This window comes from Vulpes vulpes, chromosome 4, assembly GCF_048418805.1.
Source record: "Vulpes vulpes isolate BD-2025 chromosome 4, VulVul3, whole genome shotgun sequence".
NCBI lineage: Eukaryota > Metazoa > Chordata > Mammalia > Carnivora > Canidae > Vulpes > Vulpes vulpes.
The window spans coordinates 61852064-61867144 of record NC_132783.1 but is presented as its reverse complement, the minus strand read 5'-3'; the positions used below and the strand labels follow the sequence as shown (position 1 = coordinate 61867144).

At 35.6% G+C, this 15081-nt stretch overlaps 1 protein-coding gene across 3 annotated transcripts in view; it reads left to right on the top strand.

The window, feature by feature from the left end:
• The window catches only part of RYR2 (ryanodine receptor 2), a 721805-nt gene that overhangs the window by 637826 nt on the left and 68898 nt on the right, over positions 1 to 15081 (top strand). For 2 of the 3 annotated variants that reach the window (XM_072755910.1, XM_072755907.1), the window contains 3 exons: positions 912 to 965; positions 2214 to 2237; positions 13458 to 13557. In XM_072755910.1, the coding sequence (XP_072612011.1) occupies positions 912 to 965; positions 2214 to 2237; positions 13458 to 13557 (178 nt within the window). The remainder of the gene's footprint in view (positions 1 to 911; positions 966 to 2213; positions 2238 to 13457; positions 13558 to 15081) is intronic. The other variant, XM_072755909.1, reaches the window with a different exon arrangement.

Sequence of the window (15081 nt, the reverse complement as noted above, 5' to 3'; positions counted from 1 at the left end):
TATGATTTTTCAGGCACCTGCTCCTATGTGGCAAACAATTTGTATCTGTTAATTCGTATAATCCTCTCAAGAGCCCTGGTCCTCTTTTTCTTATTTCTTTCTACCTTACATATGAGGAAAGGGAGGCCCAGAGAGGTAAAGAAACTTGCCCTAAGCTGAACAGCTAATAACTGGCAGCATCAGGACTCAAAGCAGGTACTCTGTGTCGTCAGGCTGTGTTCCCAATCACCACCCCACTATTCTTCCTTAAATTTAGCAAGCAAAAATTTTACCTGGGGGAATTAGATAAGAATATAGGCATGGAGTATGCCTTTATCATTTCTGGGAAAATAACTCAAGATAATGGATTAGTCAGTTTACTTATTTTTCCATAAAAGAATAATATTAGTAGCAGTTGGAATTTCATTTTCCCCCTTTGGGCCAATTACAATAAAAAATGAGCTTAAAGGGTTACAGGATTCACTTTTAAACAGTGGACAGCTTTCTGTTTATTTTAATTCACAGTTATTGCAGGTATCTATATTTGTGCATTGTAATGGCAGCATAAAATAAGAAAAAAACAATGATCTTGTCTTTAAGGCTTACAATTTGGTTTGAACATGGCAAATAAATGCATGATTAGGAGGTACACATAGTATGGTAGGGATCTCATCAATATCTCCAGGCTATGCATAAAATTGGCAGTTTAGTACTTTGATTTTGTAAAAGCACAGTATAACTTTCTCTTAGGTCCTGAGCTCATTGATCATGCCATCTATGTTTACTGTATCTAATACATCTATTTAAACAATGTCAGTGATAACTTCATGCAAAAGATTCAGTATTCCATGCTACATTCTTTTGTACTTTCTGCCTCAATATATTCTAATCCTGCTGGCCTTTTTTTTTTTTTAATGTTTTCCATGTCTTAGAGTTGTCATGATGAGGAAGATGATGATGGTGAAGAAGAAGTGAAGAGTTTTGAAGTAAGATGGATCTTTCTAGATTTGTCTTCAATTCTACTTTGGAACATTGTTTCATAGCTTATAACTGACATTTATGTTTCTTGCTTCATGGCTTATTGCAGCTTATTGTGTCAAGGAACTGCATGTCAGAAGCTGGATGGACAAATCTGAGTCCTAACATTTGCTAAAGTTAAGACCAAGGAACATAGAATAATGAAATAATCAAAACCCATATGTTCAGAATGAGTGTCCCTGAGAACTCTCAGAGATGAGATTACTTCAAACTGTTCTCATCTCAGTGAATATCGTGATCTGAAATTTCCAATAGACATATGAGGAAAATATTTGTTGAAGAGCAACATGACATCCAGTTTTTAATTAAACCCTTGGTTTGTGATTTTCTTCTGAATGGAAGAAGTCTTAAAGATTTGGCCTCTTTTGACTTCAACCCAATTAGGTCACTCATTCCCTGTACATATGTAGATGGTGGCACACAATGCCATTTGCTTGCATGAGGTAGGAGTGCATATATTCCTAGGACTATGTTCTATTTTAAGATAATTTTCTCAGATGTTCTCAGCTTTTAACTATTCCAGAAAATTAGAAATACTGCTCAGTGTTAATTAGCTAGAAGGAAAGTAAATATTATTTGCCCCATTTGTTTAGACTTTACTTTTGCTTTCTATGAAGAAAAGAGTTGTTGCTAACTACCCCTTCTCTCCGTTTCTTTTTTTTCTCTCTCTCTTTTTTTTTTTTTTTAGAATTTTCAGAAAGAAATGAAGTGGAAAAAATAGATTACATTATTATTATTATTATTATTTTGTATTACATATCTGGATTTTGAGCTAGAAGTCTGGAAATATATTAGTAACCAGCAATCATTTCTTAATTACAGTGGTCCCACCAAAAGGTACAGGTTGATGGGTGGACGTAGAGTAGTGCCCCTTCCAGGAACAATTTGGTATGGCATCTCTGCAGCATTGAAGTCAATGTGTAGAAAGTACAGAAGCTAATCTGAGAACCATCCATGACTATTGCTGAGAAAAATGCCATAAGATTAATTTCCTGTATGACACTATAATCTTTTCTAATGTGTGTGTCCTATTCTTAAATCCATCTTTATTGATAAGAAATAGAAGTAAATTAGAATGAGCTCTGAGCAGCAAATAATACTGTTTTTTCTGAACTGCACACCATTTATGGTCTATCAGTTGTCTTCCGAGCAATTGTTTATTGCTATTTTGCTTCTTGTCCTCATCCTTCCTTAAGGTCACAGGATCCCAACGCAGCAAGGTAAAACTATATATATGTGTGTATTTGTCTGGGTCTGAGTTTCGGTTTCTTGTGACATTTACCTTTGTTAGACCCAACATCTTGGATTCTTTTGTAATAAAAGGTCTTGCGATCTTTCTACAAGTTTGTAGCCCCCATGCAATTGGTCTCTTTGGTACCCCTTCCTTGACATGGGTTTATTCTTCTTGGAGTGTAAATGACTCATAATTTGAAATTTTATCCTACATGTGAACTCTGAGCTCATGCTGTGCTAGGTAAAAGGGACCAGCCCTACAGCTGTTTAACTTTTAGCTAGCGACCTTTCGGGACAACATTCTGGCCTCATCCCCCCTTGTTGCTTATTTAATAGGAGTCTTGTTACTCAGAAAAAGACATGATAAATGGCATCGCTGGTGAGATTGGAAAGAAGTCTGCTTTCTCATTGTGCTAGGAATCTCTCCAGTTAATAATTGGAAAGGATGTTCCACGGTGTTAATGTTGATTTCAGCATTTCATCATAGGGACAAAATGGTGATTATTTACATCTCTTAGTATTTGAAATAGCCAAGCGCTTGGAACATTTGCTGAGAAAAAACGTTTTGATCTAGCATAACAAAAATTTTTCTTTGATATGAACCTTGTTAAGCTCACATTTTATTTTCATGAGACTAATTCATAGGAAAATTAATCAGAACATCCCAGGAAAAAAAATCCATTATGGCTTTAGTTTAAAAAAAATGCTGTTAAAATTAATTTAGAATGTCATGAAGAAATCTCTTTAGAAGAAACAAATGATAATATTTTAACTCACTGTTATATTTGGAGGAATATATCAGTATAATCCTTATAAATTTAAAAATTTGAATTCATATAGCTATCAGATATAGCTCTAGTTGGATGGCTATAATAGTTAATGGCATATAATAGACAAAACAGTAATATATTCTGAGCTTAAATAGTAGGAAATAATGAGTGTGATACTCACTTGGTATTTATGCTTTCATCACTACTTACCTCAAATAGAATTCTTGTGGCTTGAAAACATGAAGGGACCTCCTAACAATAACCAAAGATTTGCTGTCCTAGCACCAAAATTCATGCCTCAAGAGGGATAAGGTAGGTAAGGAAGGTCAGGATCAGAATGTATTGCTGATTAAGAAAACCATCTCCCTCTGAAAGAGGAATGCAGTGTCCAGGGGATCTAAAAGCAAATCCAGTCTGGTAAATAGGGTCAAGTTTGATGACATTAGAGAAGTTCCCAATTCAGAAAGGAAGTCTAGGAGTGGCTAGTGGAATCAGCTTTAAGAGTCTAGTATTTGAGTCAGACTGAAGACAAAATCAGGTGAGGATATGGAGCCAGGCTACATGCCCTGGATTTAGGAAGATGGGCAAGACATTCACACAGTGATGAAGCCTGACAGTTATTCACAGGAAAGAGACTATAAACCAGCAAGTATAACTGTCTCTCCATGAAACAGGATTTTAAAGTTGCTTATGATTGCCCCTCACTCATAAGCATAACAACATAGACAAGATTTGGAAATTTTTACTTCTTAACCAGATATTTTACTGAATTTCCATGTGATTTGGGACTATAAGTTGCTATGTATGCCTAATTTGTATGGCATGCTACTTTTCACGAATTATGTCTTCTGTGGTTAAGCAATAGGAACTCTTATCAAGTTGAGAAACAGAGATGTACAGGTACTTACCTATGAAGATAGGTATCTTATCTGAGGTTGACTCTGTGGTACCAAGGATACTACTGAAAATTTGACCAGACAACTGGATTAGTACTTTCTCCTTATAGATTTAGTAATCTACCAGATTTTTATATTGCAGTGTCTGCTTGTTTCACACCATTTAGAGATAGTCTAATAGTGGAATTCTTCATCTCAGTTATAATAAATCTGAAAGGTTATCCTGGCAGTTTCAGTAATTCTTAAATTATGTTAAGTAAATTTCGGAATAACAAAGTGTGGAATAATTGAATTTTATTCTCATAACTGTTAAAAGTTGCTGTACTTTCTACTGAAATTCTTTATCTGTAAGTATTCAATGAAAATATGGAGAAGAGGGGATCCCTGGGGGGCTCAGTGGTTTGGCGCCTGCCTTTGGCCCGGGGCGCGGTCTTAGAGTCCCAGTATCAAGTCCCATGTCGGGCTCCCTGCATGGAGCCTGCTTCTCCCTCCTTCTGTGTCTCTGCCTCTCTCTCTCTCTGTGTCTATCATAAATAAATAAATCTTTAAAAAAAAAAGTAAAAGAAAATATGGAGAAGAAAGTAGGCATTTTTTAAAAAGGGCATTATAATTTATTTCCATGAGGAATAAAACAAAACTTAAGAAACATGAAATGCAGGGAGTGGTGGCTGAAATGCTGGGTATTTGCCAGATCTTTTCTTATTCCATTACATGTATATTTTACTGAGATGGTTCTGATAAAACTTGCGTGATTTAACTTGGTACTTAATTCCCTGCTTCACCAATAATATATGTAAATATTCTCTTCCTATATTTATTTACAAATCTTCTTGCTTAGTTAGTTAAGTATAATATATAACTCTTTTAGATTTGGGGCTACTTCAATACTAAAACCACAGAAAAGGAGGGTTAAATCTTATAAAGAGGCCAGGAGTAACCGAAAGGGAAGAAATATTTTAGCTATTACTCAAAATGTTCATTACTATAGTTGAATGCTTTGTTTAACTTTGAATTTTTTATAAGCCAAGTGCAAATAAGAATAACAAATTAATAATGTTGCAAGTCAAATAATTTCATTTTTATAAACATGGTGGGTTTTTCTCACCTAGATTCACAAAGAGCTTTGGTATCAGAATAATCATATTTTTAAACTATTACTTTGTAAAATATACAGAAATATTCTGCAGATGGCTGCTTCTTCTCTAATGCTATTCTCTAAAATCTGAATGTGTGGCATTAAATATGCTAATTCAATGAAAACATTTCTGTGGAATATTAAGGTACTATAGTATAGATTTATCAATAAAAACCCAGATTAGTGATGGTGGAGCTTAAGTAAGCCAGAGGAATGAAGCATTGACTTGCCTTCTAAACCATCTTTCTCAAATATTAGGGAAGTTGCATCATCCTTTGGCAAATCACCAGTTTCTAAATCACAGATAAATTCTCTGCTGACTCCCTGAGGGTCCTCTTATTCTCTACTGTTGATTAAAGAAAATAGCTTGTGTCTTAAATACTAATTATGCCTGTGGCAACTGGTCATTCTATAATAAAAAGCTTAGGAGAATAACTTATATTCTCTCTCAGATGGGCCTTACACATAACTAAAATGACATCATACCTGCTAAAGTATTCAGATACCCAGTTCATATTCCAAAATATGCATTACCAAGTGTGGAAGAATCAATTGCAGCCCAAATGTCTTAAGGTCTAATGTTATATATCTCTGTCTACAGATAAAATCACCTCTGTCTGGCCTCTCCAGTGGCCTAACTTTGAATAGAATTTTATTCCTTGGCAATCCTGCAAGAATGAATTGGCTGTAAAACGTACCCTCTCCAACAGCTATATAATTCAATCTTTGAATGAGTTTGTTTAGTCTTGTTCATGGGAACAAAGCAATTTAAATTAGAAGGGCTTCCAGAATCTTACCAAAAATTTATATATATATATATATATATATATATATAAATTCAAAGATACAACTATGGATATGGAACATTCAAATAATGATTCCTTTTATCAGGTAAAAATAGTTATTTTGTTTCTACTACAGAAGCATTGTGGTATCCAAAATGCAGATTAAAGTGTTGAGTTGCTTGTTGTACTATTGAATCATAGAGGGGAAAGAGAAGACATTTTGATGGCCACTGTTCTCATACCTCTTGCTGCAGTTGGCTAATTGCATTGTCGTATATCAAAATTATTGATCTCAAGTAATATCCTCATGTCTTAGCCCAGGTTCCTTAGAAAACAGATCAAAGAGATTCTGTGCCACCACTTTATTGGGGTTGCGGGCTGATGTAATCCCAGGGAAGTAAGAGTGAGGGGGAAAAAAGAACAGATTATCTAAGGAAGGAGGGAGAGCAAATCCAAGTTAGGACATTCTTAAGCTGCCCACGGCTATTCAACAGTCATGTCAGACGGCCCTAGAAAGACCATATACATGCATCTAAAAAAAGTGCCTCCTGAGGAAGAAGGATGAACCCTGTTTCTGTTCCACTTCATATCTGTTATTGGTCATAAGGACTTAATTTCTTCCTACTCTCTGATGTTAAGCATATTTTCCATGCACCTCCTGGGGAAGCCAAAGCCAGCCAGCCGAGTGTTCAGGCACTGCAGTCCCTCTATATACATGGATTGGGGCCTCCTTAGTGGGTGGTAAGAATGGTAGGAGCCAGCTTTTATAACCATAGTAATGGCACAAGCCATTTCTAGGGCCTGCTTTATCTCAGAAGCAAGGCAAGTTGCCAAGTCTTGGAGAGAAGGGATATAGGGATGGGACGGAGTACTGGTCCTGGCACGAAGAAAAGTCCCAGAAAGCACAGTCCTCTATGTTTTGTATGGTAATGCCTGCATATTGAGTGTGTGGACCTAAATAGCAAACGGTATAGAACATATATTTAAACATATATTTAAACAACATTTTTGATGCACACAGTAGTTTGACAGCATGTGCTGTTATTTAAAAAAATAATCCCAGTTGAGGTTTATGCTTGACTGTGTTATATATACCAGATGGGATATAGCAGAATCACTCAAAGTATAGACATTTAAACAAACCACCTGCATTTGACAGCTCCACTACTTACCTGGGTGATTTTAAGCATCAATTTTCCTATCTATAAAATGGGGCTGATTATAGTATCTATTTCATGGTATTGTGGTGAGGATTAAATAAATAAATAATAATATTTAATAAATATTAAATCACATAACAAGCTCTTTAGGGATTTACTGTTATTATTTACTTTTTTGTTATTATTATTTTTAATCAACTTTACCTTCCTACTAAAATTAAGCCAGGGAAGGCTTTAGAAAAACTTTCACAAGATGGCTGGTGAACACAGAACTATACAGGACAGGAGACGTGGGATCTCACTCTGGCTGACCAGGTCACCTTGAATAGATCACATTTAAATTACTCAGCTTTTTCTTCTTTGAATTAAAAGCTTTGAACTAGATGTTCTCAGGGGTCATACTCATATTTAAAAGTGTCTAATTTGCTCTTCATGAGTAAGTTCTTTTCATTTTTCAGGACAATTTCATAATGTTTCTAAATGCATTAATATTGATAGAAGCATGCAAATTTTTGGTAATTTTTCTTCTAATCTTTTGTGTAGGAGTGAAAAAGAAAATAAACGTCATCTTTTTTTTTTTTTTTAAGAATAGGAATGTCACAATAATGTTTTATAGACAATAGCCTAGCTTCTGTACATGTATATGTATCTCTGCCTTTTCCTAGGAAAATAGTTTGGTGTTTAAAGTATCACACAATTATATATGACCCAGTTAGATAAAGAAGGAAAAAGTGTTGAGGGATGAGAGGGGTTCAGGGACACAAAGAATGAGGTTAATCCAGAAACGGGTACCTTAAAACCTTGCTAATTAGCTAGAGTTTGTCAGCACTGCTAATTCCAAGCTTTCTAGGAGTGAGCATCAAATCACCTAGACTTCACAGTTTACTATATCAATAAAATAAACACAGTCTTCTTGTTGGGGAGAAACAAAAATTCTTGCGATCTCTGTGAAGGGGACAATATGTGATATGATTTACAGCAATTCAGTATAAGTAATAATTTGAGAATGTATACAATAAAGTCCAGATGTCCAAGTGACATCTGAAAATGGCTGAGCATAGGATAAGTACCAAGAGTCTGGAAGAATGAAAGGACAATGTATCCTTAAGACAGTCCCCAGAGGGCAGCCCTGGTGGCACAGCGGTTTAGCACCGCCTGCAGCCCGGGGTGTGATCCTGGAGACCCGGGATAGAGTCCCATGTTGGGCTCCCTGCATGGAGCCTGCTTCTCCCTCTGCCTGTGTCTTTGCCTCTCTCTTGCTCTCTCTGAATGAATAAATAAATAAATCTTTAAAAAAGAAAAAAAAAAAAAAACAAGACAGTCCCCAGAAAAATCCGTCCCTTAGCTGAAGAGGAAATATTTGGCAGGGAATCCGAGACTGTATTGAGTACTTACAGAGTGCATGCAGCTTTTTCTCAAGGGTTGATCTAGGGTAGGATCAGTAACCATTTGTGAAAATTTAAAATTATAAACACTAAAACAGCCAGAAGAAGTGAGAAAACTCAAAATCCAAATGATGACTTGTCATGATCTACTCTTTAATAAAATTTATTCTAACTTCTCTTTTTCCTCAAATTATTCCAACACTCTGGCACCTTCATGATCCAACCGTACCCTCATATTATCAGAGGTCATCAGTCACCCTACTGTGATTTTCCTTTTTGTATTCAAGGCAGTATTCAGTACTTTTAAGGTTTAAACAAACAAATAGGTAAATGAAGCCTGTTATGAACCAATTTTGTGCTGGGGACAAACCCCATTCCCTCTAATGATAACTCAGTGTAACTTTGCTAATCTGATACCTTCTGATTTTATAGTTGCTCATTTTCCCCTCTATTTTATAGTTTGCTTTGGGAACTTTTTGTGATGTAGTATAAATTTTGTCAACAGGATCCTGAGGTAGAGAATTATTTCAATGCAGCTAGGTTTTACTATTTTAGCATGTACCCCAATTAGTTCAAAATATCCTGAATCAAAGGGGAACAATATTTCAACAAGTGTGAAAGTATAAACGATGAAGTAAGCCTTAAGCACACGACACAACACATCTAAACTTCAGAGCCTTCAACACATTAACTGAGATACATTTTTCTGCTTTAGTGTTTTTGTCCTCTCTGATCATCTATTAGTGAAACTTTGGCATTTAAACAAAGTTTGCTTTGGATAAAAACATAATCTTTTTCTTTTCTTTTTTTTTTTTTACATTAAAGAGAGAACATTAGAACTATCCCCATCCTATTGAAAAATATAATTCTGGAAGATTTTTGTACTATTCAGAATTCAGCAACAAAGACAATGGGTGATAGAGGTACAGACAATAAAGTAAATGAGCTAAAAACCACAATTTGAGAATTATTATTTGCATGTGTAAAATTCTCGACCTCTTAGTCCCTGTACCGAAAACAAACCAGATGTTTCACATTTCACTAGTGTTGTAGTCCATCAGTTGGAAAGATAACATCTGTCATTTCAGGTTAATTTTATGTATTACATGATATCACATGATTTAGTTCTGTTATTCATTCATCACATATTCTTGAACACCTATTACGTGCAGGGAACTTTATTGGATCTATAGTATATGTATGCTTGTGTTGTGGTTAAAACAAGCAAACAAAACCTCTGAGGCCCCTGTCGTAATGGAGACTTACTTATAGGAAACCCTATATGCATTCATTTAATTTTTTAAAAGCTAAACTTAAAATTCATAAATTTGAGAGACCATCCCCTTTTAAACAAAGTTATAATCTTAAGTGGTCTCCCAGCATTGCTAGTCAATTTTTTATGAATGTGGCCAACCTACAATTTCAGAAATTAGAATGCCAAACAAAATTAGTTAAAATGGACAATGTGACTATTAGCGTATATTTCTGATTTCCCTTAGTCCGAATTGGCCAGTTTGTGTGTTATAAACCACATTATTAGCACCATTTCACTGCTATCCGCTTTTATCCTCAGTTATCCAATCAAATGTCCTATATTTCCATCTTTTTATCCTTATAATGTTGAGATTCAACATCCCCTTCTAGGTTATGTCTACATTTAAGATGCTAATTAAGAGGAATATTTAAGATTGAGTTATTGCAAAATTATGGGAAATATTTTTTAAAAAGAGTTCAGCTGCTGGAAATTTCTATTCAGTTAAAGAAAGCTAGCTTCCACATGCAGGTGAAGAGGAAAACATTATGAAAACTTTTTCAGCAGTCCCCGAAGGCTTGCAAATGCAAAGAAAAAAAGCCAAGCTCATGTGGCATCAGGCACAGACTTGAGCTGTGGTTGCATGTGCTTCCCCAAATGCCCACATAACTGAGGAGGGTCCATCAGAAACCATGTGTACGAGTTTTGCTGTCAAAAGCCTGTGCTGGTTTAAAATATCATTCATCTCCATTGTAGGGATAAGCTATCTTCTCCACTGAAAAGCGAGGGGCAGTTGTAATTTTTTTTTATTTCAATATTTTTTCTCATATAAGACAAATTGCTGAAGAACAAATTGCTGAATTGATTTTTTTTCCTTCAGGCCTTTTTACTTTTCCCCCATTAGATGCTAAGAGTGAGGCACTCCAGAGGAAAAAAAAAAGGAATATTAGCAATTTTATTACCAAGTTCAGTTATACTAAGAGCAGTCATGATGTTGAATGCTTCCCATTCAATGCCTTCAGTTTGATCATGGGTCTGATTTATTACTGCCATCGACCTTGAGAAGACTCATAACAATCTTACTAGGAAAACAGCTGATAGTTTCTGGTTACTCCTGGCAATCAGAACTTTTTGGTTATAAGGAAATTGCAACTGGGGAGTTCCTCCACCTACCCCAACTTTCCTTTGTAACCTTAGAATGATTTAAAGACTGGACTTCAAGTAGAAGGTATAATGTTTATTTAAGACCCTTCGACAATTTAGGCAGAATTTGGGATGGGAAAAAGATGTTTTAAAAAGGTATTTTGAAGGTGCTATTTCCCCAAGTAAAATACTTTAAAAATATCTTATCTTCAATTTTCTCAGAAAAGCTAATCTGCAGTAAATTTGAAATAAAAGAATTTTCTTTCTTTCCACCTAATCCATTATTTTATTGTCTGAAAACTTTCTGGTTTAGCTTTCAAAGGTTTTATTTTATTACGCTGTGATAAAATCCCTAATGGTGAGATTGAATTACATGCCCAGAAGCACTTCTCAAAGGACAGAGTAACTGGAAAGAAATAATACTAAATATCTTCTGAAGAGAAAACTTCCGACTTGGTCTGACAAAGAAAAAATTCAAGCGAGAGGTCAACCTGATTCCTCTTTGTGAAGTATGGGCTTTCTGCTTCTAGATCAGTGTAGCTCAGGGTTTTTCAGATGAATCTCATCATCTCCCCTGAAGTATTTATTATTATTGAAATTTAGATACTGCTGAGAAAAATGAGGGTGATTTTTGCCTACGCAGTTTATTTTTTAAATAAGACAATTTGATATCCTATCTCTTGATCCTCCCGACATTCATCCATCAGGTATGTTAATGAAAAGGATGGTAGGATCTAGAATGTACTTGTGCAAGTTCTTCTGGCAGATCTTTGAGCTGGTCCACCTACTTTTGGAGCACAAACGGCAAAGGGTTTTGTGGGGTTTTTTTCCCTCAAGAATATATGGCATGCTGCCACTTTTCATCTTCTTTGGGTTTCCTGATAACTACCTTCATATGTTCCATTTGGTCAACAGAAGAATCAGTCTTTCTAACGCTCTTGCCTCTATCATTGACGAAAATGATAGGGCAGTTCCTTAGCCAGTAAGTTCTTCTTGCTGTCTTACTGAAAGCATCTTCCACAAAAGGGACTGGTAACACATGGAAGAGGAAGTTCATGGTTCATATATAGCTCTGACAATGGGAAGAAAGTGAAAGATTGTTGGGTCTAAAAGGAGGGATCAAATGTTGCTGACCAATTTTAAACAACACGTGAAGAGCAGATGAAAGGGTCTTCTTTCAGTTTTTCTGAAACTGTGTTGTAATGACAATATGGTTTTGTGTGTCTGTGTGGTTTTGTTTTTGTTTTGTTCTTGACTTTGCAGGAAGAGGTTTAAACATGAAGGCAAACCTTTTAGATGTTAGCATGGCTACATATAAAGCAAAGCTGCCTTTTTTTTTTCTTTTCTCTGCTTCCATTTAGACCTATCACATAATTTAAGAAAAAAATTAAACTATAACCACAGGAGCTCTAACTATAGTGTGAAAAAAAAAAACCCTGATCAATTTTGTTTTCGCAGCACGATATTATCAAAGATTTAAGAAACAAATTTGCCAGCCTCGGCGAGAACTCTCTGGTAACAGCATAAATGTCTGTGTTGGTTGCTTTTGATTTGAAGGTTTCTTTTTTTTTCATTTGTTTGAGCCCATTTCTTTTCCCCCCTCCTTTTAGTTTACTTTCTTTTTCATATTCTGTAACTAGCAAGCCTTCATTTTTTAAACCTCTTCCATCTTCCTGTGTCTATTTTCCGTACTTTGGATGGAAAGTTTATGGCAGCAAAGCTGTCACTCTGGCTACTTCTGCTGCAGCTCTTCCTGCTCTTAGGTCATATATGTTTTGGCCGTTGTGTTTATGGACATGATACTAATTGACTGTTTCATGTCCCATTGACTAAGCTTCTCTACCACGCCATTTGATGGACTCGCTGTCCTAGGGCTCTATGCAACTTTCATTTTGCAACTTATACTGCTTGGTTTCGTCTCAATTCTCCAGTGAACTGGATAGCTCAAGTGAATGATCCTACCAGTCTTGAACTTGCTGTGCCTTTATATTTTATTTTTATTTTCTTCTTTATGTTTTCAGTGGTAGCTTAAGTGGAAAAGAACAAACCCCAGCCATTGCTCTAGCAGCCCCATGCAGTATCGTTTGTTACCACCAGAGAATACAAAATATAAAGGCACATTGCTTCTTTTATTCTTGCGGGGGTGACTGGGGAGATCTGTATCATAAGTCCTTAGTTGAAGCCTACCTTTTTTTGTTCATATCAGCTTTCAATTTTGCTTAAACTCCAACACGTCTCAGTTGATGTTTTCCTGTCATTTAGTGATACCTTGCAACTCGAGCCATTTGCTGAGCAGTATCAAGTTATGGCCATGGCATGGGAGATGACTGAAAACGTAACAAACTTATGCACAAATATATAATTCAGAAAGTGCACGTTTCAGTGATGAAGTATAGCACTTCAAAACTGTGATACAGGCTTTGGACGAATCAAACAATTAAAATTGAGAAAATCCATCCTGATAAGCCAGTACCAAAAGCATATCAAGAAAAATATAAAGGGGAAAAAAACCTGAAGAGTTGAATATTGTTAATATCCATTGAATGACATTGCTGGTGTTGAAATGGTCCATAATGTTGTCATAGAGCCCATACATGAAGAGATGACTAAAAAATATGGTGTATAGAAAGCTGCTATGCGTAATAACAGCCACAACATAAACGGTTGGGATTTATGTTCAGGAAAAAGAAATGGAAAAGCAAAAGCTTCTATACCAACAAGCCAGGCTTCATGACCGAGGGGCTGCGGAGATGGTGCTGCAGACCATCAGTGCCAGCAAAGGTGAGGCTCGCTGACTCTCCTCAGGCTTCTTGATTGTGCAGGAGCACCCTTACTGATATTCTACTGATTCAGTTAGTCCCTAGGTCTTTTGTTCATCATTAGGTCAGGTAACTTCACAAATGCAGGCTCTCATTAACCCAGTACAACACTGATTTTTTTTTTCAGAGTCTTATTCAAAGATTATTTCTGTTCACTACGTTTTGGAAATTATATTGTGATACAAGCCTAACAAACTGATCATATAAATCAGGGATGGGCAAACATTTTCTGTTGAGAGACCAGATTGTACATATTTTTGGCTGTGCTAGCCACGGATCTCTGTCACAACCTTTCAACTCTGCTGTAATAGCACGGAAGCAGCTAGAGACTGCATGTAAACAAACTGTGGCTGAGTTCCAATAAAACTTTATTTCCAAAACGTGTGACAAACTGGACCTGGCCCTTCAGTCCATAGTTTGCAGACCCCTGATATAAAAGTTTAGACGTTTTAAATGAGTCCTTCCTACAATTAAAATACTATTGTATTTTTCAGTGCCATGCAAATTATTTTCTTACATTAGTAATATCTTTGTGAAAACATTTTTACTATAATTTGTAATGGAATGGAGAAATAATGGTTATACATTCTGTTGTTAAGCACCCCTCTCCCAGATTTCTAAGATATTTCTATCTCTATTGTTATTTCTATTTCTTTTTTCCCCTAAATTCTATTTCTAAGATAAATAGAGGTGAATAATGTAAAAATAAAATATACTCAATGATAGACAACTGGCTAGATTTAAAATTTTGTCATTCCTGGGAAGCCTGGCTGGCTCAGCCAGAAAAGCATTACAATTCTTGATCTCAGGTTTATGAGTTTGAGCCTCACGTTGGGTGTAGAGAGTACTAAAAAAAGTAAATAAGTAAACTTAAAATTTTGTAATTTTTTTGAATGACTTAAAACTGTGACCAGTCATCTTAATAAAGCAATACTATAAGCATAGTAAGATAAGAGTGCTGAAATGAAAATGATTAAAGTGGTTCAAACATAATATTAAGGGGAGAGGGAGAGAAATTTTCCATAAAATTTTGGGTAGCTCTTATTCATTTTAAGTATTATTTTAATACACATGATTAGTTTTGAATCTTAATAGTTTTAGGTGTCAGTATTTAAAAATCAGGGTTTTTTTTTTAAGACTTTATTTATGCATGCAAGCAGGGGGGAAGGGCAGGAGAGGTAGAGAGAGAGAGAATATCAAGCAGACTCTACTATGAGCATGAAGCCCAATCTCATAACCCTCACACCTGAGCCAAAATCAAGAGTTGGATGCTTAGCCAACTGTGCCATCCGGGTGACCGTCTGTTTGTTTTTTGTTTGTTTTTTTTTAATGCCCTCATATAGTTTCAACTCCTGGATATATCACACAGAATTTAGTAAAAACATTGATGGCAAAATATACATTATTATTCTTTAGTATTTTTTGGTACATAAGTCAGTCCATCTTCCATCATTACACAGATTTTTAGGGGAGTGATAATTTTAAA